The 27,351-nt window shown below is 56.2% G+C and overlaps 1 protein-coding gene across 1 annotated transcript in view; it reads left to right on the top strand.

The window, feature by feature from the left end:
- Positions 1-26,717, top strand: part of VAV1 (vav guanine nucleotide exchange factor 1) — a 53,877-nt gene extending 27,160 nt beyond the window's left edge. The window contains 28 exon segments of the mRNA XM_056109543.1: positions 504-562; positions 757-819; positions 943-1,051; positions 1,144-1,239; positions 4,504-4,572; positions 5,745-5,848; positions 7,418-7,517; positions 9,318-9,347; positions 9,349-9,414; positions 10,221-10,290; positions 10,524-10,609; positions 10,707-10,775; positions 10,777-10,793; positions 12,397-12,529; positions 12,739-12,848; positions 13,504-13,579; positions 13,581-13,606; positions 13,805-13,902; positions 14,015-14,045; positions 14,390-14,427; positions 15,572-15,708; positions 17,167-17,232; positions 18,208-18,239; positions 20,253-20,369; positions 23,609-23,696; positions 24,764-24,878; positions 25,057-25,211; positions 26,506-26,717. Of these exon segments, the coding sequence (XP_055965518.1) occupies positions 504-562; positions 757-819; positions 943-1,051; positions 1,144-1,239; positions 4,504-4,572; positions 5,745-5,848; positions 7,418-7,517; positions 9,318-9,347; positions 9,349-9,414; positions 10,221-10,290; positions 10,524-10,609; positions 10,707-10,775; positions 10,777-10,793; positions 12,397-12,529; positions 12,739-12,848; positions 13,504-13,579; positions 13,581-13,606; positions 13,805-13,902; positions 14,015-14,045; positions 14,390-14,427; positions 15,572-15,708; positions 17,167-17,232; positions 18,208-18,239; positions 20,253-20,369; positions 23,609-23,696; positions 24,764-24,878; positions 25,057-25,211; positions 26,506-26,559 (2,214 nt within the window). The 3' untranslated portion in view covers positions 26,560-26,717.
- The last annotated feature ends 634 nt before the right edge of the window (positions 26,718-27,351 follow it).

The following is a 27,351-nucleotide window of genomic DNA, read 5'->3' as shown; positions in this document are numbered from 1 at the left end:
GAATCACTCCTGGTGGTGCTTAGGGGAGGGGGACCCTATGGGATGCTGGGAATCGAACCTGGGTCAGCCGCGTGCAATCGCTCCAGCCCCAACACGTGCTTTCATACGTGTTGGGTGTGTGTGTGTGTGTGCATGTGTTGGTGATGTGCATGCAAGCCCAGGACACACTGTACGACCACATCTTGGGACAAGTGGGAGCGTGTTCCACCCCCTGCCCTCTCTCTTGCCGAAGGAACTCCAGACAGATGTTCGTGTCTCTCTGAGCCCTCGGTCCCCATCTGTCACGGGGGGATCAGTGTCATGCCCCCACGTGGTTAAGATGGACTAGGAGGTGGGCTTGGAGCATAGACAGGCACCGTTGAGGCTAACTCGGGTGGGGGGCTCCTGACTCAGAACCTGGGGGCTCGGCCCTGGGGCTAGCCTTGCCGCTGTATGTCAGAGGCTGTGTTCTGGCCAGTGGGTGGCAGAGGCTGGCAGACTGACCTCCGCGACCCTTGTCACAGGTCATCAGGACCCTGTCTGCTCTGTCCCACACCCCCATCGCTCTGCGCAAGGGGATCGCGTGAGTAACCCTCTGAGATGACAGCCCGGGGATCACCACCCGGATGATCCCCCTCCTCCCTTCCTCCCTCCTCCTCTTTTTTCCTCCCCTCCCCCTAACCCCCCATACCCACCCCTCCCCTCCCCTCCCCCCTGGCCCTGGGACCACCTCCCCACTCACCCCATCCCTGTCCTGTCCCCGGGTGGCTTGCACAGGCCCTTTTCCGACGAAGATGTGGCCGACGATGACATCTACAGTGGACTGTCCGACCAGATCGAGTGAGTGCGCGTTGGGAAGGGGAGCGGGGCATTGGCCGCAGCCAGGGGGGTCGGGGGATCGCTCCTGGGGGGTGCTGGGGTGCTGGTGGGGGGCGGCGGCCGCGCTGACTCGCTGTCCCCCAGCGACACGGTGGAGGAGGACGAGGACTTGTACGACTGCGTGGAGAACGAGGAGGCGGAGGGCGACGAGATTTACGAGGACCTGATGCGCAGCGACCCGGGCCCGGGGCCGGTGCGGGCCGCGGACTGGGGGGTCCGGGCGGGGGCGGGGCCGCCGGGACCCCCGAGCATCCTGACCCCGCGGCCTCTGCTGGTCTCCCCCAGCCCAAGATGACCGAGCACGACAAGCGGTGCTGCTGCCTGCGGGAGATCCAGCAGACGGAGGAGAAATACACGGACACGCTGGGCTCCATCCAGCAGGTGCGCGGCCGCGCCCACCTGCGCCCACCTGCGCGCACCTGCGCCTGCGGGACCGGCCGCCCGGCGGCCGCGCTGCTTCTGTTCCAGGCTGGCCTGGGTGGCTCCTCTCGAGTGCTCCCTGCTCGGCTTGATCTTGCACCCTGACTTTGCCGTCTCTTTGCTTCTCCCTAGGGGATCATCTTTCTTGCACGCCTTCCAATTTTTTCCCGTTTCATCTTTTCCTGCACCTTTGTCTCATTTCTGTGGTCCCTTCACTTTCATCATTGTTTTTTTAAATTTTGCTTTTTGGGTCACACCTGGCGATGCTCAGGGGTTACTCCTGGCTGTGCACTCAGGAATGACTCCTGGCGGTGCCCGGTGGACCCTATGGGATGCTGGGAATCGAACCTGGGTCGGCCTCGTGCAAGGCAAACACCCTATCCGTTGTGCTATCGCTCCAGCCCCCATCATCATTTATTTATTATTGTTTGTTTTGGGGGGTCACACCCCGCGGTGCTCAGGGCTTTCTCCTGGCTCTGCACTCAGGGATCGATCGCTCCTGGCGGCACACTCCTGGTGCTGCTCGGGGGACCCTAGGGGATGCTGTGAATCGAACCCGGGTTAAGCTGGGTGCATGGCAAACGCCCTACCCACAGAACTTACTCCTGGCTCTGCACTCAGGGATCACTCACTCCTGGCAAGCGTGGGAATCGAACCTGGGTCAGCGGCATGCAAGGCAGACACCTTACCCACTGTCCTATCTCTCCAGCCTCTCTCTTTTTTTTTTTTTTTTTTGCTTTTTGGGTCACACCCGGCGATGCACAGGGGTTACTCCTGGCTCTGCACTCAGGAGTTACTCCTGGCGGTGCTCAGGGGACCATAGGGGATGCTGGGAATCGAACCCTGGTTGGCCGCGTGCAAGGCAAACGCCCTGCCTGCTGTGCTATCACTCCAGCCTCTCCCTTCTCTTTTTATTTTTACTTTTTGGGTCACACTCGGTGGTGCTTAGGGCTTCCTCCTGGCTCTGCACTCAGAAATTAGTCCTGGCGGTGCTCAGGGGACCCTCTGGGATGCCGGGATGGAATCCAGGTCGGCTGCGTGCAAGGCAAATCATTCCCCACTGTCCTATCACTCTGGGTCCCAGCCTCTCCTTTCAGTTCTACCTCAACCCCTGCCCCAGAAGGCAATATTGCTGCAAAAGAGAAATGAACGGAAATGAGGGCTGCTGAGAAAGGACAACTGGGACGGCATGCCTTCATGAGTCATAATGCCATGATACTAGCCTACATTAATTCGGAAGCAAAATCTTCAACTTGTGTGTAGGTTCATGATGATACTCTCTGCAAAGGACTGTTTTTTTTCTTTCTTTCTTTTTTTTTTTTTTGCTTTTTGGGTCACACCTGGTGATGTTCAGGGGTTACTCCTGGCTTTGCACTCAGGAATTACTCCTGGCAGTGCTCGGAGGACCATATGTGATGCTGGGATTTGAACCCAGGTCAGTTGCGTGCAAGGCAAACACCCTACCCGCTGTGCTATCACTCCAGCCTCCAGGACTGTTTTTTTTTTTTGATTAATGTTGTTGGGAGCCACTCCAGGCTTTCTAGGGGGCATGAGGTGCTGGGGACAGAATCTGTCTGGTTGGTCCCCAAAGTGTATACTCCAGGGCTGGAGTGATAGTACAGTGGGTAGGGCATTTGCCTTGCACGCAGCCGACCTGGGTTCGATTCCCAGTATCTCATCTGGTCCCCCGAGCACCACCAGGTGTGAATCCTGATTGTGGAGCCAGGAGTAACCCCTGAGCATCACCGGGTGTGACCCCAAAAAAAGCAAAAAGTAAAAAATAAAAACCTGAGTGTAGGGGCTGGAGCAAAAGCACAGCGGGTAGGGCGTTTGCCTTGCACGCGGCCGACCCGGGTTCGATTCCCAGCATCCCATATGGTTCCCTGAGCAAACCGCCAGGGGTGATTTCCTGAGCGCAGAGCCAGGAGGAACCCCTGTGCATTGCCGAGTGTGACCCAAAAAGCAAAACAAAACAAAACAAAACCAAACCCTTGAGTGTAGGGTCACAGTGATAGTACAGTGGGAGGGCAGTTGTCTTGCACGCGGCCAACCTGGGTTTGATTCCTGACACCCCACAGGATCTCTGTGGATCCCTGTCAGGAGTGATCCCTGAGTGCAGAGACAGGAGTCAGCCCTGACCATCGCTGGGTGTGGCCTGAAAAAAGAAAAACAAAGCAGAATGTGAATCCACATTACTCATCGCTCTCTAGACTAGAATATGATGACGCATCCCTTTGCCAAGCGCTGGTTTCAGACTTTGTCCACGGAAAAACGGAACCAGACGGCCACCTAGTTCTTTTCTCTTTTCAGCACTGTTGCTCTTTGCGGCCAAAGGAGTCGCTTGACTTAACACCTGCCTGGGGGAAAATTACTTCTTCTGGCACTTTCCTAGAAAGAGATTCACCTGGGGCCAGAGCAATAGGACTAAAGCAGGGAGGGCATTTGCCTTGCACGCGGCTGACCTGGGTTTGACTCCCAGTATCTCATAGGGTTCCCTGAGCACCACCAGGAGTGATCCCTGAGTGCAGAGCCAGGAGTAACCCCTGTGCATCCACCAGGTGTGGCAAAATAAATAAATAAATAAATAAATAAATAAATAAAGGAAAGAGAATCACACGATAAAGTGGCCTTTTGTGTTGGAATTCTCTCCCTGAGCATATTTCCAGGTCCATTCAGGTCATAGTGAGTGTTCATGTCCCTTCACCCTATTCAGGGCTGAGTAATATTCCACCAGGTGGCCTAGTGGCATCATTTTTTTTTTCCCTTCCTATCCTCTCTTTCCTTCCCTTCTGTTACTGTTTCATTTCCTGGGCCACACATAACAGTGCTCAGGGTTTACTCCCGGCTCTGAGCTCAGGGATAATTCCTGGCAGGCTCAGGGCCTCCTATGGGGTGTCAGGGTGTCAGGGATCGAACCCTGGGGCCAGTGCCCTCCCCATTGTTCCCTTGTCGCTGCTCTGTTTCTGCTGTTAGTCTGAGCGGGATCGCACACATCCGTGGTGTTGCCCTCACACTCAACTCACACTCAGCTACAGTGCTTGCTGGTGCGGGGGTGGGGTGGGAGGGTGGGATCAAGTCTCTTTTCGCTCTCCTTCTTGTGCTCACACTGTCTCTGGAGCCCCTTTGGGCTTCCTTCTGTCTCCTCGTCCCCATCAATCCGGGTCCAGGTTGGAGGGAGAGGGGTGAGGGACTCCCACCTTACCCTTCCTCTTCCTCCCCCTACAGCACTTCCTCAAGCCCTTACAAAGGTTCCTTAAGCCTCAAGACATCGAGACCATCTTTATCAACATTGAGGTGAGCCGATCCCCCAAACCGTGCAGGGTGGGGTAATCTGCTGATCCCACCTGGCGCGCGCGCGCGCGCGCGCGCGTGTGTGTGTGTGTGTGTGTGTGTGTGTGTGTGTGTGTGTGTGTGTGTTTGGGGTGGAGGGAACCCAGAAGGACAGGTAGGGGGTTGGTGCATTAAGACAGTGGGGAGGGCATTTGCCTACTACACGGCCGACCAGGGTCGACCAGGGTTCGATCCCGGTATCCTCTAAGTTGCCCCAAGCCCTGCCAGGAATGATCCCGTGAGGGTTTGGAGCGATAGGACAGCGGGGAGGGTGTTTGCCTTGCACGCAGCTGGTCTGGGTTTGATCCCCGGCATTCCCTAGGGTGCCCTGAGCCCCACCAGGAGTAATTCCTGAGTGCAGAGACAGGAGAGACCCCTGAGCACTGCTGGGTGGGGTTCAAGAACAAAGCAAACAGGGGCTGGAGTGATAGCACAGCGGGTAGGGCGTTTGCCTTGCACGCGGCTGACCCGGGTTCGAGCCCCAGCATCCCATAGGGTCCCCTGAGCACCGCCAGGGTTAATTCCTGAGTGCAGAGCCAGGAGTAACCCTTGAGCAACGCCGGGTATGACCCAAAAAGCTAAAAGAAAAAAAAAAAGAAAGAAAAAGAAGAATTTCCAGGGGCCAGGGAGATAGTCCAGCAGGGAAGGTGCTTGCGTTGCATGCAACCAACCAGGGTTTGATCCCTGGCATCTCATGGGGGTCCCCTGAGCACCACCGGCAGTGATTCCTGAGTGCGGAGCCAGGAGTAAGCCCTGAGCATCACCAGGTGTGACCCAAAACAAAAACAAAGCAAACTTGAAAAGAATAAGAAGAGGGGCCAGAGCGATAGCACAGCGGGTAGGGCGTTTGCCTTGCACGCGGCCGACCCGGGTTCGATCCCTGGCATCCCATAGGGTCCCCTGAGCACCGCCAGGAGTAATTCCTGAGTACGTGAGCCAGGAGTAACCCCTGTGCATCGCCGGATGTGACCCAAAAAGCAAAAAAAAAAAAAAAAACCCAAAAAACCAAAACCCCCAAAAAAACAAAAACCAAAAAACGCAAACAGAAGAGCAGGTGAACAGCCCTCTGTCCCCTCCTTCCCTCCATCCTCTGAGCCTCAGGCTTCGGCTTCAGCCCACGCTCTTCCCCTGAGCAGGATCTGCTGCGGGTACACACCTACTTCGTCAGGGAGCTGAAGGAGGCGCTGGCCACCCCCGGTGCTCCTACCCTCTTCCAGGTCTTCATCAAGTATAAGGAGAGGTGAGACCTCGCTGGCCAGCCCAGCGCGATGGGGGGCCAAGCCCGGAAGGCCCCTAAACCCCCTCTTGGCTCTTTCCTCCTCTAACCCCCCTCTTGGCCTTGGCTCATGAATTAACACCTACTTATGGCTATTCATCCCCCCCCCCCCCTGCTGCCTCTTCTGAGCTGTGCGGCCCCCAGAAAAATCGCTTCACCTCTCTGTCTTTCTACTCCCACCTGGAATAAATGATCGCGATGCAAAAAAATGTACCTCCTGCTGGTCGCGAGGTCTGTGTGCTCCTGCTTCAGGTGCTTCACTTGGTCTGCAACAGGGGCTTGGCACGTTTTGCTTATGCGAACCTTTGATTTGGTGGTGCGGGGCATCACACCCAGGTCCTCACATGCCAAGACGGAGCATTACCCCCTGAGCCATCTCCTGGGTCCTTGCTAAGTGTCAGTTGATTGAAAGGATGCAGAACAGCGAGGATGCCAGGGGTACCTTGGCACTGTCTTATTTAAATCCTCCTAATAGAGTTGGAGAGCTAGGCGGGCAGGCAGGGCACTTGTCTTGCGTGTAGCTGACCTGGGTTTTAATCCCCGACACTCTGTCTGCTTCCCTGATCACTGCTGGGAGTGTTCCCTGAGCACAGAGCCAAGGGTAATTCCTGAATATTGCCAGGAGTGGCCCCCCCCAAACAAAAACCAACAATAAAAAGTAAAGCTATGGGGCTGGAGCGATAGCACAGCGGGGAGGGCGTTTGCCTTGCACGCGGCCGACCCGGGTTCGATTCCCAGCATCCCATAGGGTCCCCTGAGCACAGCCAGGGGTAATTCCTGAGTGCATGAGACAGGAGTGACCCCTGTGCATTGCCGGGTGTGACCCAAAAAGAAAAAGAAAAAGAAAAAGAAAAGTAAAGCTATCAGGGCGCTGGAGGGTATTACGGTGAAGCGGGTGCTTGCCTGGCAGGCAGATGACCTGAATTCGATCCTCAGCATCTCATAGGGTCCCCCCCCCCCCAAGCTTTCCAGCAGTGATTCCTGAGCACAGAGCTGGGAGTAAGCCCTGAGCACCACCAGGTGTGGCCCAAAAACAAATGAATATAATTAAAATAAAAGTAAAGCCAACCTGGGAACTGGAGAGATAGCACAGCGGGCAGGGCGTTTGCCTTACACGCGGCCAACCCGGGTTCGATTCCCAGCATCCCATAGGGTCCCCTGAGCACCGCCAGGAGTGACTCCTGAGTGCGGAGCCAGGAGTAACCCCTGTGCATCACCGGGTGTGACCCAAAAAGCAAAAAAAAAAAAAAAAAAGTAAAGCCACCCTACAGGGGAAGTGCTGGTGTTATTGTCCCCTGAAATATGGAAGCCTAAGCCTGGTGCCCACCACTATATCCCTATTTCTGGGACCGGAGAGATGGGACAGTGGGGAGGGCGCTTGCTTTGCATTCACCAACCCGGGTTCGATCCCTGGCATTCCATAGGCTTCCCCAAGCTCTACCAGAAGAGCCAGGAGTAACCCCTGAACATGGGTGTCCCCTTGCTCCCACTCCTCCCAAAAACACCCAGAAAACCCCTGTCCCTTGCCTGTAGGTTTCTTGTCTATGGCCGCTACTGTAGCCAGGTGGAGTCGGCCAGCAAACACTTGGACCAGGTGGCCACAGCGCGGGAGGATGTTCAGATGAAGCTGGAGGTAGGGTTTGGGCTCCATCGGGGGGTGGGGGGCCATGACTCCCTCTTTACTCCTGGCCAGTCCCTGGAGGGGTGCGCAGTGGGGAGGAGAGTGGGTTGGAGATGGGACCCATTTCTTTTTTTTTTGAATTTTTTTATTTTTTAATTTTTATTAGTGAGACACCATGAGGTACAGTTCACGACCATGACCATCCTGTTGTTCGTTGATTGCCTTGAGCAGGCCCCAGTAACGTCTCCTTCGTCCTAGCCCTGAGATTTTTAAAAAAGTGCCATATTCAAGGCTCTTTCAGGGTTAGGAGAATGAGACCCTTCATTGTTACTGGTATTTGGCATATTGGGGACGCCACGGGGAGTTTGCCAGACTCTGCCGTGTGGGCAGGTGACATTCGGTAGCCTGCCAGGTTGTCCAAAGTAGGAATGAGATAATAAGATATCGCGCGGCCGCAAATGCTGGGTTTTATAGTCTCTGAGTCTTGGCCGTTGATGGGATTACACGGCGCCAGGGGGCCAGTTGGTGGGTGTGACCCCCGCCTACTGGAATCTGGAGGATCTGGGTGGAGGATGCTCAGCCCCGATCCGAGGTACAGTTGCAGACTTACAAATTTTTGTGCTTGGGTTTCAATCATACAGTGATCAAATACTCATCCCTCCACCAGTGCCCATTTCCCACCACCACGGATCCCAGTATCCCTCCCACCCCCCAGTCCCCCCATCCCACCCTGCCTCTGTGGCAGGGCAATCCCTTTTGTTCTCTCTCTCCTTTGGGGTCCTGTGTTTTGCAAGAGAGGCATTGAGTGGCAGTCATGTTCGGTCTGCTTTCAGCATGCTTCTCCCACCCTGGGAGGATCCTCCCAACACCCTTTATTTGGTGCTCAGAGATGGGACCCATTTCTGCTGACACACTCTTTCCTGGGCTACCTGCTGAAAGATGGGGGGTGGGGAAGGGGCATGAATCCAAGCCCTTACCTCAGCCGGATCCCGAGGCAGGGCTGAGGGTGTCGAACCCTGACCCCTCATGTCTGGGCCGAGCCCCAGCTTCACAGGAGCCCTGAACGCAGGCAAATGCAGATTCCAGTTGATGCCTTTGATCTGGGACTGGCCCCCTCCTCACAGCTGTTGTCTAGGGGAAGCCTAAGGACTCACCTGGAGGGGGTGGAGGGCGGGAGGTCCAGACCTGCCGGTCTCTGCAGTAGGGACCCCACAGATTGTCCCCGTAGCTCCTCTCTCTCATCCCTCCAACCCCCCTCCAGACCCTCACCTTTGTTCTCCCTTTCTTTAAACATTTTAAAAATTGCGATTCTGTGGTTCACAGTACTATTCATAACGGTTTCTCATGCACATGATTCCAATACCAGAGCCGTTACCAGTGGACCCACCTTCCCCTCCCAAGAACTGCAACTCTCACCTCATCAACTCGGTTGTGTGGATCAGTTCTCCCGTTATGTGGCCTCTGGACCGTTGCTACTACTTTGCTGCGTGTCTTTAAGTCCCACATCTGACCAATACCACTTCTTGACATCTACTCCACAAGACACACACAAAAATAGCAATTTCGAAGGGTCTATGCACACCTGTGCTCACCACTATTGCCCTTAGTACAATAGCTAAGATAGGGAAACAACCCAAATGGCCAACTACGGATGAACGGATCGTGAAAACAAGGTCCACATACACAGTGGAATACTATGCAGCTCCGAAAAAGAATGAAATCATGCCATTTGCAGCAGCATGGATGGAATTAGAAGACATCAAGCTCCTCCTTTCCAATGACACCCCCCCCCCCCCGCCCCATCCCTTCCAGGAATGTTCCCAGCGGGCCAACAACGGGCGGGTTCACCCTTCGGGATCTGCTGATGGTACCTATGCAGCGAGTGCTCAAGTATCACCTCTTGCTCCAGGTGCTCACGGAGTGGGGGCCCAGCCTGGGCGTAGTTTCAGAAGTGGGGAGGGGCAGGGGCCACACGCTAGGTGTGGTTTCAGGAGCATAGGCGGGGCCAGTGCCTGGGTGTGGCTTCTGGTCCAGGGGCGGGGTCTCAGTCTGGGCGTGGCTTCAGGAGTGGGGCGGGGCCAATGCCTGGGCGTGGTTTTAGTGTGGGCGTGGGCCCAGTCTGGGCGTGGCTTCAGGAGTGGGGGCGGGGCCAGTGCCTGGGTGTGGCTTCTGGTCCAGGGGCGGGGTCTCAGGCTGGGCGTGACTTCAGGAGTGGGGCGGGGCCAATGCCTGGGCGTGGTTTTAGTGTGGGCGTGGCCCAGTCTGGGCGTGGCTTCAGGAGTGGGGGCGGGGGCCAGTGCCTGGGTGTGGCTTCTGGTCCAGGGGCGGGGTCTCAGGCTGGGCGTGACTTCAGGAGTGGGGCGGGGCCAATGCCTGGGCGTGGTTTTAGTGTGGGCGTGGCCCAGTCTGGGCGTGACTTCAGGAGTGGGGGCGGGGCCAGTGCCTGGGTGTGGCTTCTGGTTCAGGGGCGGGGTCTCAGCCTGGGTGTGACTTCAGGAGAGGGGCGTGGCCAATACCTGGGCGTGTTTTAGTGTGGGCGTGGCCCAGTCTGGGCGTGGCTTCAGGAGTTGGGGGCGGGGCTGGGCAGGGCCCTTAAGATCCAGCCCCAGTCTCGGGGAACTGAAGAAGAAGGAAGAAGGAGGAGTCAGTGGTCAGTGTCCCTCCCCAACAGAAGGGGGCCACATCCAGGTGACCCGTCTACCCGGTGTCCTGCAGGAGCTGGTGAAGCACACGCAGGACGCCACGGAGAAGGAGAACTTGCGGCTGGCGCTGGATGCCATGCGGGGTGAGCAGGCGCACGCGGGCACGGACGGAGCTGGGTGCTGCCCCATCCTCCACCCGGGGGGGGGGGCAGGGCCAGGATGGTATTCACAGTGGCCCCTTCGAGGACTGACATGCCACAGACATGCTCTTTGGGCTTCTTGTCCAGCCACTGCTAGGGACTGACCACCCTCCTCCCCCAGCCTGCGTGCGTGTTGGCGGGCTGGGGGTACAAGCTCACCCTGATTCTGTCCCAGGACCTGGCGCAGTGTGTGAACGAGGTGAAGAGGGACAATGAGACGCTGCGGCAGATCACCAACTTCCAGCTGTCCATCGAGAACCTGGTGAGGGAGGGGGTGGGACTGGGGACGCCCAGTGAGCAGGCCTGGGGGGGTCTCTTTGTCCGGTGGCACCCTGTGAGACCCACTGCCTGCCGTATAGGACCAGTCTCTGGCCAACTACGGGCGTCCCAAGATCGACGGGGAGCTCAAGATCATCTCGGCAGAGAGGACGCTCCAAGATGGACAGGTGGGGAGGGGCCCAGCGTGGGTCTGGGTCTCCTCGGAAGCCCGGCTGGGCTGGGCTCAGGTGGGCAGGTGGGCGGGGCCAACAAGATAGATGGGCGGGGGCCTGGAAGGAGAGGCGGGGGCTTAGATGGGCAGGCGGGGTGGGGCCTGGAAGGAGAGGCGGGGCTTAGATGGGCAGGTGGGTGGGGCCTGGAAGGAGAGGCGGGGGCTTAGATGAGCAGGTGGGTGGAGCCTGGAAGGAGAGGCGGGGCTTAGATGGGCAGGCGGGTGGAGCCTGGAAGGAGAGGCGGGGGCTTAGATGGGCAGGTGGGTGGGGCCTGGAAGGAGAGGCGGGGCTTAGATGAGCAGGTGGGTGGAGCCTGGAAGGAGAGGCGGGGCTTAGATGGGCAGGCGGGGTGGGGCCTGGAAGGAGAGGCGGGGGCTTAGATGGGCAGGTGGGTGGAGCCTGGAAGGAGAGGCGGGGCTTAGATGAGCAGGCGGGTGGAGCCTGGAAGGAGAGGCGGGGGCTTAGATGGGCAGGTGGGTGGGGGCCTGGAAGGAGAGGCGGGGGCTTAGATGGGCAGGCGGGTGGGGCCTGGGGCAGGAGAGGCGGGGGCTAAGATGGGCAGGTGGGTGGAGCCTGGAAGGAGAGGCGGGGCTTAGATGGGCAGGCGGGTGGGGCCCTGGGAGGAGAGGCGGGGCTTAGATGGGCAGGCGGGTGGGGCCTGGGAGGAGAGGCGGGGCTTAGATGGGCAGGCGGGTGGGAGCCTGGAAGGAGAGGCGGGGCTTAGATGGGCAGGCGGGGGTGGGGCCTGGGAGGAGAGGCGGGGCTTAGATGAGCAGGCGGGGTGGAGCCTGGAAGGAGAGGCGGGGCTTATATGGGCAGGCGGGGTGGGGCCTGGAAGGAGAGGCGGGGCTTAGATGGGCAGGTGGGTGGGGCCTGTAAGGAGAGGCGGGGGCTTAGATGGGCAGGCGGGGTGGGGCCTGGAAGGAGAGGCGGGGCTTAGATGAGCAGGCGGGTGGAGCCTGGAGGGAGAGGCGGGGGGCTTAGATGGGCAGGCGGGTGAGGCCTGGAAGGAGAGGCGGGGCTTAGATGGGCAGGTGGGTGGAGCCTAAAAGGAGAGGCGGGGGCTTAGATGGGCAGGTGGGTGGAGCCTGGAAGGAGAGGCGGGGCTTAGATGAGCAGGTGGTGGAGCCTGGGAAGGGGCGGGTCCATAGATGCAAGAGGGTGGAGCCAACACAGATGGGTGGGGCCTGGGCAGGGGGTGGGGCCAGGCTCTTACCTGCACAGGTAGGCGGAGCCAAAAGTTGGGGCGGAGCCTGAGTTCTTAGATGGGCAACTGGGTGGAACCAATGCAGATGGGTGGCACCCGGGCAGTGCGGACTGGAGTCTGGGAAGAGATAGGTGAAATCTAGGGAGGGGGAGGGGCTGTATTGTGTGTGTGTGTGTGTTGTGTGTGTGTGTGTGGTGTGTGTGTGTGTAACTACAGGTGACAGGGCCTTTCTGGTTATTGGAGGAGGTGATGATGGACAGGTGGGCCCCAGGATAGGCCAGAAAGGCGGAGAGGATCCCCACAGAGAGCTGCTGGGAGGTTTCAGATCCGCCCTGACCCCGCTGCCTCCAGGTACGCCTTCCTGCTGGACAAGGCTCTGCTCATCTGTAAGCGCCGGGGGGACTCCTATGACCTCAAGGACTTCGTGAATCTTCACAGCTTCCAGGTTCGAGATGACTCCTCTGGAGAGCGGGACAACAAGAAGGTGAGGCATTGCTGGGGAGCCCCTTCCCCACCCCACCCCCGTGCAGGTAGAGGAACCCCCTGGGCACACCCCCTTTGGAGGGGTCGAGTCTGAGCCCGGCATTTGGGTGGCTGAACGCGCGGGTCTGGTTGCAGTGTGTTGTGGAGGAGGGTGCCTGTGCCGCCCCCTGGAGGTGGGGGCACCTCCCATCTGAGCCCCTTCTCCTGCAGTGGACACACATGTTCTTCCTGATCGAGGACCAAGGCATCCAGGGTTATGAGCTCTTCTTCAAGACCCGGGAACTAAAGAAGAAGTGGATGGAGCAGTTCGAGATGGCCATGTGAGATTCCCCCATTCCTTCTCGATCCTTCTGTTTGCTCACACCCCGGTTCATGTGGGTGCTGGGCCGCCAGGCAGGGGTGGGACTGGTAACCCACACACCCATCAGCGGATGGATAGAGACATCCAAGATGTTTTCTCCATGCAGGTGACCCACACGTAACCATAAAAAGGAGTAGAAGGGGGCTGGAGAGATAGCACAGCGGGGAGGGCTTTTGCCTTGCACGCGGCCGACCCGGGTTCGATTCCCAGCATCTCATATGGTCCTCTGAGCACCGCCAGGACTGATTCCTGAGTGCAGAGCCAGGAGTAACCCCTGTGCATTGCCGGATGTGACCCCAAAAGCCAAAAAAAACACCAAAAAAAGCAGTAGAAGGGGGGCCGGAGAGATAGTTCAGTGGGTAGGGTGCTTGCCTGGCATGGACTCACCCAGCTTCTGTTCATTCTCTCTGCCACATTGGGTCCCCTGAGCACTGCCAGGAGTGATCCCTGACTGCAGAGTCGGGGAGTCAGCCCTGAGCACCGCCGGGTGTGACCCCCCAAAAGGAAACAAACAAAATGAAAAGGAGCAGAAGACCGGAGTCCCACAAGGCTCCCAGCGTGCCTGGGGGCTTCATGGCGTGGCATTTCCCTCCGTCTCTCCCCCCCCCCCCCAGCTCCAACATCTACCCTGAGAATGCTGCGGCCAATGGACACGACTTCCAGATGTTCTCGTTTGAGGAAACCACGTCCCTGCAGAGCTTGCCAGATGTTGCTCAGGTGAGGACCCGGGTCTCGAACTGAGGCAGCGTTCGCAGGGTCCCTGCCGCCACCGGTGGTCCCCTTGAATTGCAGGATGGGGGGACGCTCCTCAGCTCTCTCCTGCCCCCAAAGAGCACCCTGGAGGGAGCCAAGGGTGGGGGGAGATCTGTGTCTCTCCAGCATCACGCGCCTCTCTCTCCCCCACCCACCTCCCAGAGGAACCTTCTATCAAGGTTATCGTTGCCACCGCTGCCGGGCGCCTGCACACAAGGAGTGTTTGGGGAGGGTCCCTCCGTGTGGCCGGCACGGACAAGGTACCAGAGGGAGGGTGGTGGGTGGTGTGCTTGGTTCTGCACAGCGGCGGAGTCGGGGTGGGGGGGAAGGGATGGATTCCCCATCCTGACAATTGCCTTTTCTCTTTCAAAGATTTTTCAGGCACCATTGAAGAAGGTAAGACCTCCTGGCTCCTTTCTATGCAACGAAAGTCCCGGGGAGTAAGGAGGGAAGGATGGGACTGGAGGAATAGCACAGCGGTAGGGCGTTTGCCTTGCACGCAGCCGACCCGGGTTCGATTCCCAGCATCCCATATTGTCCCCCGAGCACTGCCAGGGGTAATTCCTGAGTGCATGAGCCAGGAGTGACCCTTGTGCATTGCCGGGTGTGACCCAAAAAAGCAAAAAACAAAAAAAAAAAAGGAGGGAAGGACGCGGGAGAGCCTTCCAGCCCTCAGGAGGCCAGAGACCGGCTAAGAAGCGCTGGACTCGGGTGGTCATCTTTGCTTTTTTGCCCCTTACAGGCCCACCATCGCCGGCAGCAAGACAAGGAGAGGAATAAACTGGGTAAGCCCAGCAGGGGGCCTGGCACTGTGTGGGAGAAGGAACACTGCACCGCAGTGCACTGTGTTCCGTTTGTTCATCGATTTGCTCCAGCGGGCATCAGTAATGTCTTCATTGTGAGACTTATTGTTACTGTTTTTGGCATCTCGAATACACCCCGGGGAGCTTGCCAGAGTAATAATAACCTGGGTAAATCAGCAGGGGGCGCTGTGCAAAGCCGGAGGAAATGAGAATCACCTTCTCAGGTGTGCCTGGTTCACAGCAGGTCAGATCTCCAGGATTCTCAATAAAAAAGTAAAAAAAAAAAAAAAGTAAAAATAGGGGCTGGAGCGATTAGCACAGCGGAGTAGGGTGTTGCCTTGCACGCGGCTGACCAGGGTTTCGATTCCCAGCATCCCATAGGGTCCCCTGAGCCCCGCCGGGAGTAATTCCTGAGTGCAGAGCCAGGAATAACCTCTGAGCATTGCAGGGTGTGACCCAAAAAGCAAAAAAAAAAAAACAAAGAAATAATTAAAAATAAAAAAAAGAGGGACCTGGGGATGTGACTCCGTGGCAGAGTACGTGTGCCTTGCATGCATAAGACCTGGGTTTAATCCCCTGACACGCAAAACAAACAAACAAACAAACAAGCACACAAACAAAAATGATCATCACGGGGCGCAGAGTAGGGCTCCATAGGGGGCAGGCTTCGTAGGTGAGACAGGCGTCCTGGGTTCGATTCCTGGCACGACATGGTTCCCTCAGCATTCCTAAGAGCATCACTGGGTGTGGCTTAAAACTCAAAACCGAATCCATTCCCGGGACAGGTACTGGTCTGCAGCTGTGTAAAGTGGAAGCATGCTAGTCTCTGGGGTCCATTTTGTCCTGGACCCAGACATCCTTCTGGGGCTCAGAGCGTATGTGGCCCACAGTGGGGTCTCTGGTCTTCCCCCCAGTTTGGGCCGAGTTATTTAGCACTTGGAGGGGAGAAACCATCCAGAATGCAAAGCCCACGGAGTCCTGCGCCCATGGCCCCTTTTCCACCGCCCCTTGGGTCCGCCTGTGTCTTTCATTGGCTCCATCCTGGTGAGTGGGGGGTGATGTGCAGGCGTGCGTAACCCCAAAGTCCCCCTGACTCTGTTCCTCCTGCCCCACCCCACCCCCCCAGGCTTGCCCAAGATGGAGGTGTGTGCTGAGTACTACGGGCTGCCCCCACCGCCCGGAGCTTTCGGACCCTTCCTACGTCTCAACCCTGGAGACATCGTGGAACTCACCAAAGCTGAGGCCGAACAGAACTGGTGGGAGGTACGGGCTGTGTGAGTGTGTGTGTGTGTGTGTGTGAGTGTGTGTGTATGAGTGTGTGTGTGAGCGTGTGTGTATATGTGTGTGTCTGTATCTGTGTTTGTGTGTCTCCTGGGATTGACGGGGGGAGAGAGAGAGAGAGGGAAAGAGAGAGAGAGAGAGAGAGAGAGAGAGAGAGAGAGAGAGAGAGAGAGAGGCGTGCAAGAGAGCGAGACCCTCTGGAAGGGGGGGTTGTGGCCCTATTGGACTTTTGCAAGAGCCAGGCAGATCTGGGGAGGCCCGAGGAGGGTGGTGTTGACCAGCGTTTCTCAATCCCGTTCCCCACAGTGCCCCTCCTAACTTTGTTTCCGGGGCTCCCGGAAGTCTCAGATTGGACCCCCTCCCCATGGATGCGGTTGTCCCCTGACGCCCCCCCCCCAACTGCGAATGTGCTGGAAGCCCCAGAGGGCCCTACGGGTCCCCTGAGTGACAAACACAAGTGGACAGACGCGAGCAGTAGGAAGGACGCTCGCCTTGCATGCGGCTGACTTGGGTTCAATCACGACATCCCACAGGGTCCTCAAGTCCCCACCAGGAGTGATCTCTGAGCGCAGAGCTGGGAGTTAGCCCTGGAGTACTGCCCAGTTAGGTGGCCCCCAAATCCAAAGGAATAAAAGAGACCGATGCGGGTGGGACCAGGAACTGCTCTCTGGGACTGTTCCTCTTCCAGCAAACTGATATTGATTGACACCCTGCTGGCCAATCAGGTCATAGGGAGAGAGTGACCACTGGGTAGAAAGATGAGCTGTCCTCCCGTTGTTCATCGATTTGCTCGAGTGGGCCCAGTAACATCTCTGTTTTTTTTCTTTTTGGGTCACACCCGGCGATGCTCCAGGGGTTACTCCTGGCTCATGCACTCAGGAATTGCTCCTGGCGGTGCTCAGGGGACCATATGGGATGCTGGGAATCGAACCTGGGTCGGCCATGTTGGCTGCGTGCAAGGCAAACGCCTTACCCCGCTGTGCTATCGCTCCAGCTCCAACATCTCCGTTTTGAGACTTGTTGTTACTGTGTTTGGCATCTGGGTGAGATACTCTCAGTAGCTTGCCGGCTCTCCGAGAGGGGCAGAGGAATCGAACCAGGCTTGGCCGGCCGGCCGGCTGCACACAAGGCAAACACCCTACCACTGTGTTATTGCTTCACTCTAAAAATATGAACATGTGCAACAAACAGAAGTACTCCTACATTATTAAAAAAAAAAGATGGGCAGGCATATGAACATGGGTACACACGTATTCATGCATACACCACACAAGTACACACATGTACAAGGCACCCATGCAGCACAGGTCATATATGTGCTCACAATACACACAATCACATGCACGCACGTGTGCACACCACACACACACATGCATACATGTACACAGGCACACAGTCACGGCTCCTCAGCCCCGCCCTGTTTTCCTTTTCCATGTCCAGGGCAGGAACACGGCTACCAATGACGTTGGCTGGTTTCCCTGCAACAGGGTCAAGCCCTTCGTGCACGTGAGTGTCCGGGAGGGGGTGAGGGTGGGGGAGGTGGTCCTGGGAGTGGGGGCTGCCCTGGGTGGTGACCCTGGAGGTAGGGAGGGGGTTGTCTATCCTGGAAGGTCACCCTGAGCTCAAGATTCTGTCCACTCAGGGCCGGAGCGACAGCACAGTGGGGCGGGCACTGACCTTGCACGTGGCCAACCTGGGTTCAATCCCCAGCACCCCACAGGGTCCCCTGAGCACCACCAGGAGTGATTCCTGAGTGCAGAGCTGGGAGTCAGCACTGAGCACTGCTGGGTGTGCCCCTCACCTCGACAAAAAGTTCTGTTCATTGGGTCACCTGAGTGGAGTGGGCCGGGTTCTGAGCCTGGCCCCCAATTGTCTCTGCCAGAAGGTCCCTCATTTGGGAGAGGGGACGGGGCAAAGGCTGGCCAGCTGGATGGGGTTCTCTATGGAGTCGTGGCCTCTGCTTGGCCTGGCCTCTTTTTTAAAAAAATTTATTTATTTATTTATTTATTTATTTAGGGCTGGAGCGATAGCACAGCAGGTAGGGCATTTGCCTTGCATGCGGCCGACCCAAGTTCGATTCCTCCGTCTCTCTTGGAGAGCCCAGCAATCTACCAAGAGTATGCCACCCACATGGCAGAGCCTGGCAAGCTCCCCGTGGCATATTCGATATGCCAAACACAGTAACAACAAGTCTCACAATGGAGACGTTACTGGTGCCTGCTCGAGCAAATCGATGAACCACAGGAGGACAGTGCTACATACAGTGCAGTGCTATTTATTTTATTTTGGGACCACACCCGGTCCTGCTAGGAGCTACTTTGGCTCTGTGCTTGGGGAGGCTCCTGGTGGTGCTCGGGGTCCCTGCAGTGCCAGGGAGAAAGCCTGGGTGATGCAGAGCCTGCACTCGGCCCCTTGAGCCTTTCCCCAACTCTGTAATTCAGACCCTTTGCCCTAAGTCTGGGTCTTTGCTTGTGTTCCCAGGGCCCCCCTCAAGACCTGTCTGTTTACCTCTGGTGAGTAGTACTCCCTTTCTTGTCTCCAATTTGGGTTCTCCTTGGGTATCCAAGTCGGGACGGGAGGCACCTCCAAACCCATCAGGAGCTCATTCTTCAATCCTCCTAGCTTTGAAGGTCCACTCACTCATCTGTCCGTGCACCCACTGACCCACCCACTTATTAGTGCGACAGAGGGTGAAGGATGCTGCCGACCCATTTATCATCCATCATCCACTGATCCACCTCCTCACTTATCCATACACCCACCCACCCAGCCTCGCATCCACTGATTGGTCTACCAACACATCAACCCACCTATGCACTCATCTATCATCCATCCTTTCATCCACCCCCTCTCCCATCCATCCGTCCATCCATCCATCCATCCATCCATCCATTCACCCACCTATCCCTCCGTCTCTCCATTCTTCCTCCTCTCCTCCCTCCATCTTTCTTCCATCCCTCCTTCCCTCCCTCCATCACTCCCTCCCTCTCTCCCTCCCTCTCTCCCTTCCTCCTTTTCTCCTCCATTCACCCATCCATCCATCCATCCACCCCCTCTTCCATCCATCCATCCATCCCTCCATCTCTCCATTTTTCCTCCTCTCCTCCCTCCATCCTTCTTCCATCCCTCCTTCCCTCCCTCCATCACTCCTTCCCTCTCTCCCGCCCTCTCTCCCTTCCTCCTTTTCTCCTCCATTCACCCCTCCATCCATCCATCCATCCATCCATTTATCTATCCTCCTACCCTCCATCTCTCCATTTTTCCTCCTCTCCTCCCTCCATCCTCCTTCCCTCCCTCCATCACTCCCTCCCTCCCTCTCTCCCTTCCTCCTTTTCTCCTCCATTCACCCATCCATCCATCCACCCCTCTCCCATCCATTCATCCATCCATCCATCCATCCACCTATTCCTCCATCTCTCCATTCTTCCTCCTCTCCTCCCTCCATCCTTCTTTCATCCCTCCTTCCCTCCCTCCATCACTCCCTCCCTCTCTCCCTTCCTCCTTTTCTCCTCCATTCACCCATCCATCCATCCATCCATCCATCCTTCCATCCATCCATCCACACCCTCTCCCATCCATCCATCTATCCATCCATCTATCCAGCTATCCCTCCATCTCTCCATTCTTCCTCCTCTCCTCCCTCCATCCTTCTTCCATCCCTCCTTCCTTCCCTCCATCATTCCCGCCCTCTCTCCCTCCCTCTCTCCCTTCCTCCTTTTCTCCTCCATCCATCCATCCAGCTATCCCCATCTCTCCATTCTTCCTCCTCTCCTCCCTCCATCCTTATTCCATTCCTCCTTTCCTCCCTCCATCACTCCCTCACTCTCTCCCTCCCTCTCTCCCTTCCTCCTTTTCTCCTCCATTCACCCATCCATCCATCCATCCATCCACCCCCTCTCCCATCCATCCATCCATCCATCCATCCATCCATCTATCCAGCTATCCCCCATCTCTCCATTCTTCTTCCTCTCCTCCCTCCATCCTTCTTCCATCCCTCCTTCCCTCCCTCCATCATTCCCGCCTTCTCTCCCTCCCTCTCTCCCTTCCTCCTTTTCTCCTCCATCCACCCACCCACCCATCCATCCATCCATCCATCTATCCAGCTATCCCCCATCTCTCCATTCTTCCTCCTCTCCTCCCTCCATCCTTCTTCCCTCCCTCCTTCCCTCCCTCCATCATTCCCTCCCTCTCTCCCTCCCTCTCTCCCTTCCTCCTTTTCTCCTCCATCCACCCCTCCATCCATCCATCCCTCTGTTCATTCATCCTCCCTCCCTCCCTCCCTCCCTCCCTCCCTCCCTCCCTCCCTCCCTCTCTTCTTTCCTCCCTCCCTTCCTCCCTGTCTCCCTCCCTGTCTCCCTCCCTCCATCCCTCCACCCATCCATGCATTAATGTCTAAGGACTCTTTGACCTAGACACTCGCCAACTTAAAAACAAAACCCCATAGGGGTTGGGAGTGTAGTTGGCCTCATTTTGGGGGGCACCGACAAGGAATCTGTCTGGACCGTTGCTGTTGTCTCTCTTGGCAGGTATGCTGGCCCCATGGAGCGCGCAGGGGCAGAAAGCATCCTCACCAACCGCTCCGACGGGACGTTCTTAGTGCGACAGAGGGTGAAAGATGCTGCCGAATTTGCCATCAGCATTAAGTAATTCCTCCCTCCTACCCCCACCTGAGACTTGAGCATGGCAGGTGCTGAGAGAGAAGGGTTGGAACTTAACGGGCGGGAACGGTTAGGTCTTAGAGCGCTCCCCTGCAGACCGCGGGTGGATTTGCATCTTCCTTAGAGTACCCAAAAGAAACTCAGGCTCATGAGCGCATTGAAGACGGTCCACACAGACTCGCAGACGTGGATGCGCGTCTCTCTGTGTTCAGTGTCTTACTCATGTTTCCTCACTTCCGCTTTGGTTTTGCAAGTGGGTCTTGTGACCTACAGTGGGACTTTCCCTGTGGGATCTGGTTGCTGGGGTCCCCCCCACCCCGGAGGTGTTGCGTTTGCTCCTGTTGCAACTGGCTCTTTTCTTTCTCAGGTCGCCCAAATAGTGAAGTTGAATTTCTTAGTTTCCCAGATTACACAAGTGGCTGAATGGGGTGGGGAGTTGAGGTGAAAATCCCAAACCTTTGCTTTTTTTTTTTTTTGTCACACCCAGCCGTGCTCAGGGCTGACTCTTGGCACTTGGGGGATCTCTCCTGGCAAAGTGCGGGGACCCTATGGGGAACCAGGGATCGAAATGGATCAGTCTCATGCAAGGCAAGCTTTCGCCTGCTGTATTATCGCTCAGACCCCTAAACCTTCAGCCTTGTGAGCACCAACCTCCAAATGTGAATTTCTTGGTGTGTGTAGGGGGGAAGCTAATCTTCCCCCAACCTCCTGCGAATTCCTGCAAAGGAATTCAATGGACATCAGAGAGTGGGAAAAAAAATTCAAACTTTATGTGAGTCTGCGGGTGGGGGCAGACCCTAGACTGTGGATCTTCTTTCTGATCATTTTAGGGGTGTCGGATAATCACTAGAAAGGGAGCCATTCATTTAGGAGGGGAAAACAGAATAAAGAACATCCTCCTTGAAAGAAAAAAAGGGATGTTGACAGGATTCACCACCCTCCGACCTCCCAGACTTTGCCAGCCTTGGTTTGGGGCGAGGTCATGGCTCCACTGTGCCTCACAGAGATTTTCTGTTTGAGGGAGAAACTAAAGTAGCAATCCTGGAACATCTGTCTCCTGGTCCTTGCATTACTTGGGCACGTCGTGTCTGTCTTGGTCCCAGTGAAATTTGACATGTGTCATTTCCACACATTTTCTCACCATCCCCACTCTGCTAATGGGTAGAATTCTCCTCTCTCTCTCTCTGTCTCTCTGTCTCTCTCTCTTTCTCTCTCTCTTTCTCTCTCTCTTTCTCTCTCTCTCTCTCCCTCTCCCCCTCTCTTTTGTTGGGGAGCACATTCATCTGTGCTCAGGTATAACTACTGGCTTGACACTCAGGGATTACTCCTGGTGGTGCTTGGGGGACCGTATGGGATGCTGGGGATCAAACTCGTATCAGCTGCATGCGTCCTACTATCTCTCTGGTCCCAGAGTTCTCTTTTTGTTTGTATTTTGGGCCACACCCATGGATGCTCAGGGCTTACTCCTGGCTCTGCACTCGGGAACTACTCCTGGCGGTGCCAAGGGACCCTATGGGATGCTGGGGATGGACCACGGGTTGGCTGTGTGCAAGGCAAACGCCCTACCCATTGTACTATCTCTCGGGCTGTGAATTTTTTTTCTAGGTACAATGTTTTCCCAGGGAACACAATGGAGCTCAGCTGACGACTCTTAACTCTGTGCTCTGGGGGTGCTCTTGGCAGTGCTCTGTTGACTAAGCACTTTTTGCTGACCAAGCGCAGCAAACTCCTAGGGTAGCAATTTGTATGGACGCTTCAGTGTTGAGTTGCATCTTTATTTTTAGCTGCATGTCTAAGGACTTTCCATAGCAGAAGTGTTTCGTGGTTTACCCCATAAAGAGCAGAACTCCATCGGCTGCTGGGGTTGGAGCCATAGCACAGTGGGGAGGGTGCTGGCCTTGCCTGTGGCCGACTTGGATTTGACCCCTGACATCCCATAGGGTTCCCTAATCCCCGCCAGGGTGATTCCTGAGTGCAAAGCCAAGAATCAGCCCTGGACACTACTAGGTGTGGCCCTAAAACCAAAACTAGGGGCCGGAGAGATAGCACAGCGGGTAGGGCGTTTGCCTTGCATGCGGCCGACCCGGGTTCAATTCCCAGCATCCCATATGGTCCCCTGAGCAGTGCCAGGAGTAACTCCTGAGTGCAGAGCCAGGAGCGGCCCCTGTGCATTTCTGGGTGTGACCAAAAAGCAAAAAACAAACAAACAAAAAACCCCCCACAAAACTAATGAAATAGAAGTTCATCTGCTTCTTCCCAGGCCCTTTGTGCTTAGTGGGTTGTCATCTTAGTGGAAATCAGTGTCTCCATCCATAACTTTTTCTCCTGGTCTGTGGGTTGCCATATTGATGGAATTAGGATTCTTCTGTCACAGTCTTTTTATTCTATGGCCCTACCATAGAATTGGGGGAAGAGTGAAAGTGTAAAGCTAGTCCTGTCTGTTATATTTTAATTTCTGTGTGTGTGTGTGTGTGTGTGTGTGTGTGTGTTTGGGCCACATCCAGAGATGGTCAGGGCTAACTCCTTGCTCTGCATCAGAAATTACTCTCAATGGGGCCTCAGCTACCCTCTAGAGTGCCGGGGATCGAACCTGGGTTGGCCGCGTGCAAGGCCAGCATCCTCCCCACTGTCCTATGACTTGGCCCCAACACTGCTTCCTTGCCAAGATCTTTGATGGCTTCTCAACAGCCTTGTGGATTAGGGAGCTGTTTTCTAATGGACAGGGGAATAATTGAGAAGGATTAGAGTGGGCACAGCTCAGAGGAGGGATGTGTTAGTCTGTTCTCGCCTTCAGGCAGCCAAGTTTGCTCCCATGGTTGGGAGGGGAGACTGGCAGGCGGAGTGGCTGGTGATGGGCTTGAACTTGCAGCCTCATCATCCAGTGGTCGCCTCTCTCCCTCTCTCTCTCCCGTATCTCTCTCCCTCTTTCTTCCTCCCTCTATCTCTCCCTCTTCCTGTTTCTCTCTCTCTCCCCCTCTCTCCTTACTTCTCTCTCCCTCCTTCTCTCCCTCTCTCCCTCCCTCTTTCCCTCCCTCTTCCTTTCTCTCTCTTTCTGCCTTTCCTTCTTTCTGCCTCTCTCTCATTCCCTCTCTCTCCCTCCCTCCCCCACCTCCTTCCCCTTCTCCCTCCCTATTTCACTCTCTCCTCTCCCTCTCTCTCCCTCCCTCTCTCTCCCCCTCTCTCCCTCCCTCTCTGTCCCTCACTCTCTCCCTCTCTGCTTCCAGATATAACGTGGAGGTCAAACACATTAAAATCATGACAGCAGAAGGACTGTATCGGATCACAGACAAGAAGGCATTCCGGGGGCTCATGGTAAGGCCCTCGTCTCCCCTTGTCCAACGTTCTCGAACCCCTGGCAGCATCTGCCCGGAGGCAGTACCATGGGATCTGGCCACTCTTTGTCCATACCAGGTCCTCCTGTGGGCACCGTGGAGCAGTGGCCTTAAATCCAGCCTCCTTGTGACTAAGGGCGGTGACCACCACTGCCTCCTCCTCCTGATCAGCACCGGTCACAGCCTCCAGCCCATGGCCGAGAGCACCCTTTTTCTTTTTTTTTTTCTTTTTGTTTTTGTATTTTGGGTCACACCTGGAGATACTCAGGAGTTACTCCTGGCTCTGTGCTCAGGAATCACTGCTGGAGATGCTCGGGTAACCCTATGGGATGCTGGGGACCGAACCCAGGTCAGCCAAGTGCAAGGCAAGCGCTTTCCCCACTGGACTATCGCTCCAGCCCCTCTTTTGTTGGTTTGTGGGCCACATCTGGTGATGCCCAGGGCTGACTCATGGCTCTGCACTCAGGAGTCACTCCTGGCAGGGTTTGGGGGACCCTATGTGGTGCCAAGGATCAAACCCAGGTCAGCTGTGTGCAAGGCAAATGCCTTCCCCACTATCCTGTTGCTCCAGCCCCCACACCAAGATTTTACCACAAGTCTGACAGCATGGGAGCTTCTGTTGGTCACATTTCCAAAGCAAAAGAAAACAACGAATGACTGGAGAGATTTAACAGAGGGTTAAGTCATCTGACTTGCACATGTCTGACTCAGGTTCAATCCCCAGCATGCCAGAGGGTCTCCCCAGCCCCACCAGGCGTGATCCCTGGGCACAGAGCCAGGAGTCAGCCCTGAGCATTGTTGGGGTGTGTGTGTGTGTGTGTGTGATCCCACCACAAATGAAACCACAGTGATCCTGAGTGCTCAGGGTGGGAACAACAGCCCAACGCTGGGGTCATTTTCCGGAGCTCAGAATCCTGCAGGGTGAGAGGGATCGCGGCTTCCTGCCTCCCCCTGCACGAGGCTTAATCCAGCTGTGCTCCATCTTTCCCAAGGGGACAGGACCCCCTACCATGGCGTCCCCACACTCACCTTTTGTTCTCCTCTTAGGAGCTGGTGGAGTTTTACCAGCAGAACTCGCTGAAGGATTGTTTCAAGTCCCTGGATACGTCCCTGCAGTTCCCGTTCAAGGAGCCTGAGAGAAGGGCCATCAGCAGGCCACCAGGTGGGATGGGGGGAAGGGGGTTCTCTGGCTAGTAGCCCCACCAACCAGGAAAGGGAAGGGTAAGAGGGGAAGAGATACAAGGAAAGGAGAAGAGAAACGAAGTGTGGGTGTGTCAGCATGGAGGGGATTGGGTGGGGGGCGGAGCTGGACACCCCCCATCTCTGCTCCTCCCCTCCAGCCGCGGGCAGCACCAAGTACTTCGGCACCGCCAAAGCTCGCTACGACTTCTGCGCCCGGGACCGGACAGAGCTGTCCCTCAAGGAGGGCGACATCATCAAGATCCTGAACAAGAAGGGCCAGCAAGGCTGGTGGCGTGGCGAGATCTATGGGCGGGTGAGCGGCACAGGGAGGGCGTGGGGCGGCCTCGTGGGTGAATGTGTGCATGGGTGTTTGGGCGTGTGTGCAATAGCTGTGTATCTGTGTGCATGTGTGTTGAATCTGACTGGGGGGAATTCTTCCATTCTTCCTCCCTCCCTGCTTTCCTTCCATTCATTCATCCATCTTGGCTGTGAGAGATTCATATCTCTCTACTTCTCCATCACCGATCCATCCATTCCTCCTTTCATCCATAGTTAATCTCTTGGCTCTTTCTTCCTTTGTTTGCTCTATACATGCATCTTTCCTTCATCACTTTGTGTATCTGTTTATAGATTATGAATATCTATCATTACACCTCTATTGATCTCTCTTCATCCACCAATCCACCCACTTATCCGTTCAGCCATCCTCCTATCATCCCATCTACCCATCCATCTGTCCACATATCCATCCATCCATCCATCCATCCATCCATCCATCCACCCATCTATCCATCCATCCATCCATCCATCCATCCATCCATCCATCCATCCACCCACCCACCCATCTATCCATCCATCCATCCATCCATCCATCCATCCATCCACCCACCCACCCACCCATCTATCCACCCATCATCCATTCATTTCATCCATCCATCCATCCACCCACCCATCTATCCATCATCCATCCATCCACCCACCCATCCACCCACCCACTCACCCATCTATCCGCCCACCCACCCATCCATCGATCCATCGATCGATCAATCCATCCATCCATCCACCCATCCATCTATCCACCCACCCATCTGCTCACCATCCACCCACCCATCTATTCACCCCACCCCCACCCCCCCATCCACCCACTCATCCATCCATTAATTCAACAAACACTTCGAGTATCTACCGTGTACCAAAACTGGGATAGCCTCTTCGGACTTGGTGGCAAGTAAGATTCCGGGGATCTCGTGTGTGTGTGTGTGTGTGTGTGTGTGTGTGTGTATGTGTGTGTAACAGCCAGCCAGTCCATCCGTAACAACATGCACCATTCATTAGGCGCTGGCAGATGTCACGGAAAGATAACAGATGGGAGGGGGCGCTAAGGAACGTTTGTGGGTTTTGGGGGAAGCTTGTCAGGAAGTTCCTGCTGAACAGATGACGGGGGATCAGAACAGGGGGCGGCTGCCCAGCTGTTTGTGTGTGTGTGTGTGTGTGTGTGTAGCTGAGGGGTGGGGATCTCCTTTCGGGGATAAGTGCCAAGGCCTGGGGTGGGAGAGGACGTGGAGGGGGGGCTCCAAAGAGGGCCTCCTGATCCCGTCTCTGTCCAGATCGGCTGGTTCCCTGCCAACTACGTGGAGGAGGATTATTCCGAGTACTGTTGAGCATCTGCGGATGGACCAAGACACCGAGACTGAGATCAGGCCCGTGCAACGACCGGCTCGGAGGAGCAGAGCGGCCCCGCACACGGCGCGGCCTCCTGGGACAGTGCCCCCCTGCCGGGGTTAATTTATAACACACCCATTTCCTCTGGGTTCCCTCAGAGGGGAACTCAGGGCGACTGCTTTTAATAAAATGATGGATGGAGAGAGATGGGTGTCATTCAGGGGATCGATTGGGGCTGCCGGCTGCCTCACCCCACAACTCACACACTGACCCGCACACCTTTCAGCCTTGAGCTCCTGGCTCTGTGCTTGAAATGAAACTGGAGTGGAGCTGGAGAGAGCACAGCGGGAAGGGCACTTGCCTTGTTTGCAGCTGGCCAGGGTTCGATCGCCGGCATCCCATAGGGTTGCTCTGAGCACTGCCAGAAGTGATCCTTGAGTGCAGAGCCAGGAGTCAGCCCCGAGCACCGCCGGATGTGGCCACCCAGCCCTTAAGTGCCTAAAACGTACCTGGGCTGATCTAGCCTCATACTATGTTCCACAACGAGGGAACCAAGGAGGCCTTGGGAATGGGGAGAGAACGTGACCAGGTCTTGGATTGGGCGAGAACCTCTCGGGCAGATTTCCTGGAGAAGGAAAAAAAATGTCAGGTGGGCAATGAGCACTGTCCTCCCGTTGTTCATCGATTTGCTCGAGCGGGCCCAGTAACGTCTCCATTGTGAGACTTGTTGTTACTGTGTTTGGCATATGGAATACGTCACGGGTAGCTTGCCAGGCTTTGCTGTGCGGGAG

This window comes from Sorex fumeus, unplaced genomic scaffold (genome assembly GCF_029834395.1).
Source record: "Sorex fumeus unplaced genomic scaffold, SorFum_2.1 ptg000309l, whole genome shotgun sequence".
Taxonomy (NCBI): Eukaryota; Metazoa; Chordata; class Mammalia; order Eulipotyphla; family Soricidae; genus Sorex; species Sorex fumeus.
Note: the sequence above shows the minus strand (reverse complement) of the source record. Positions and strands in the feature narration are given on the sequence as shown.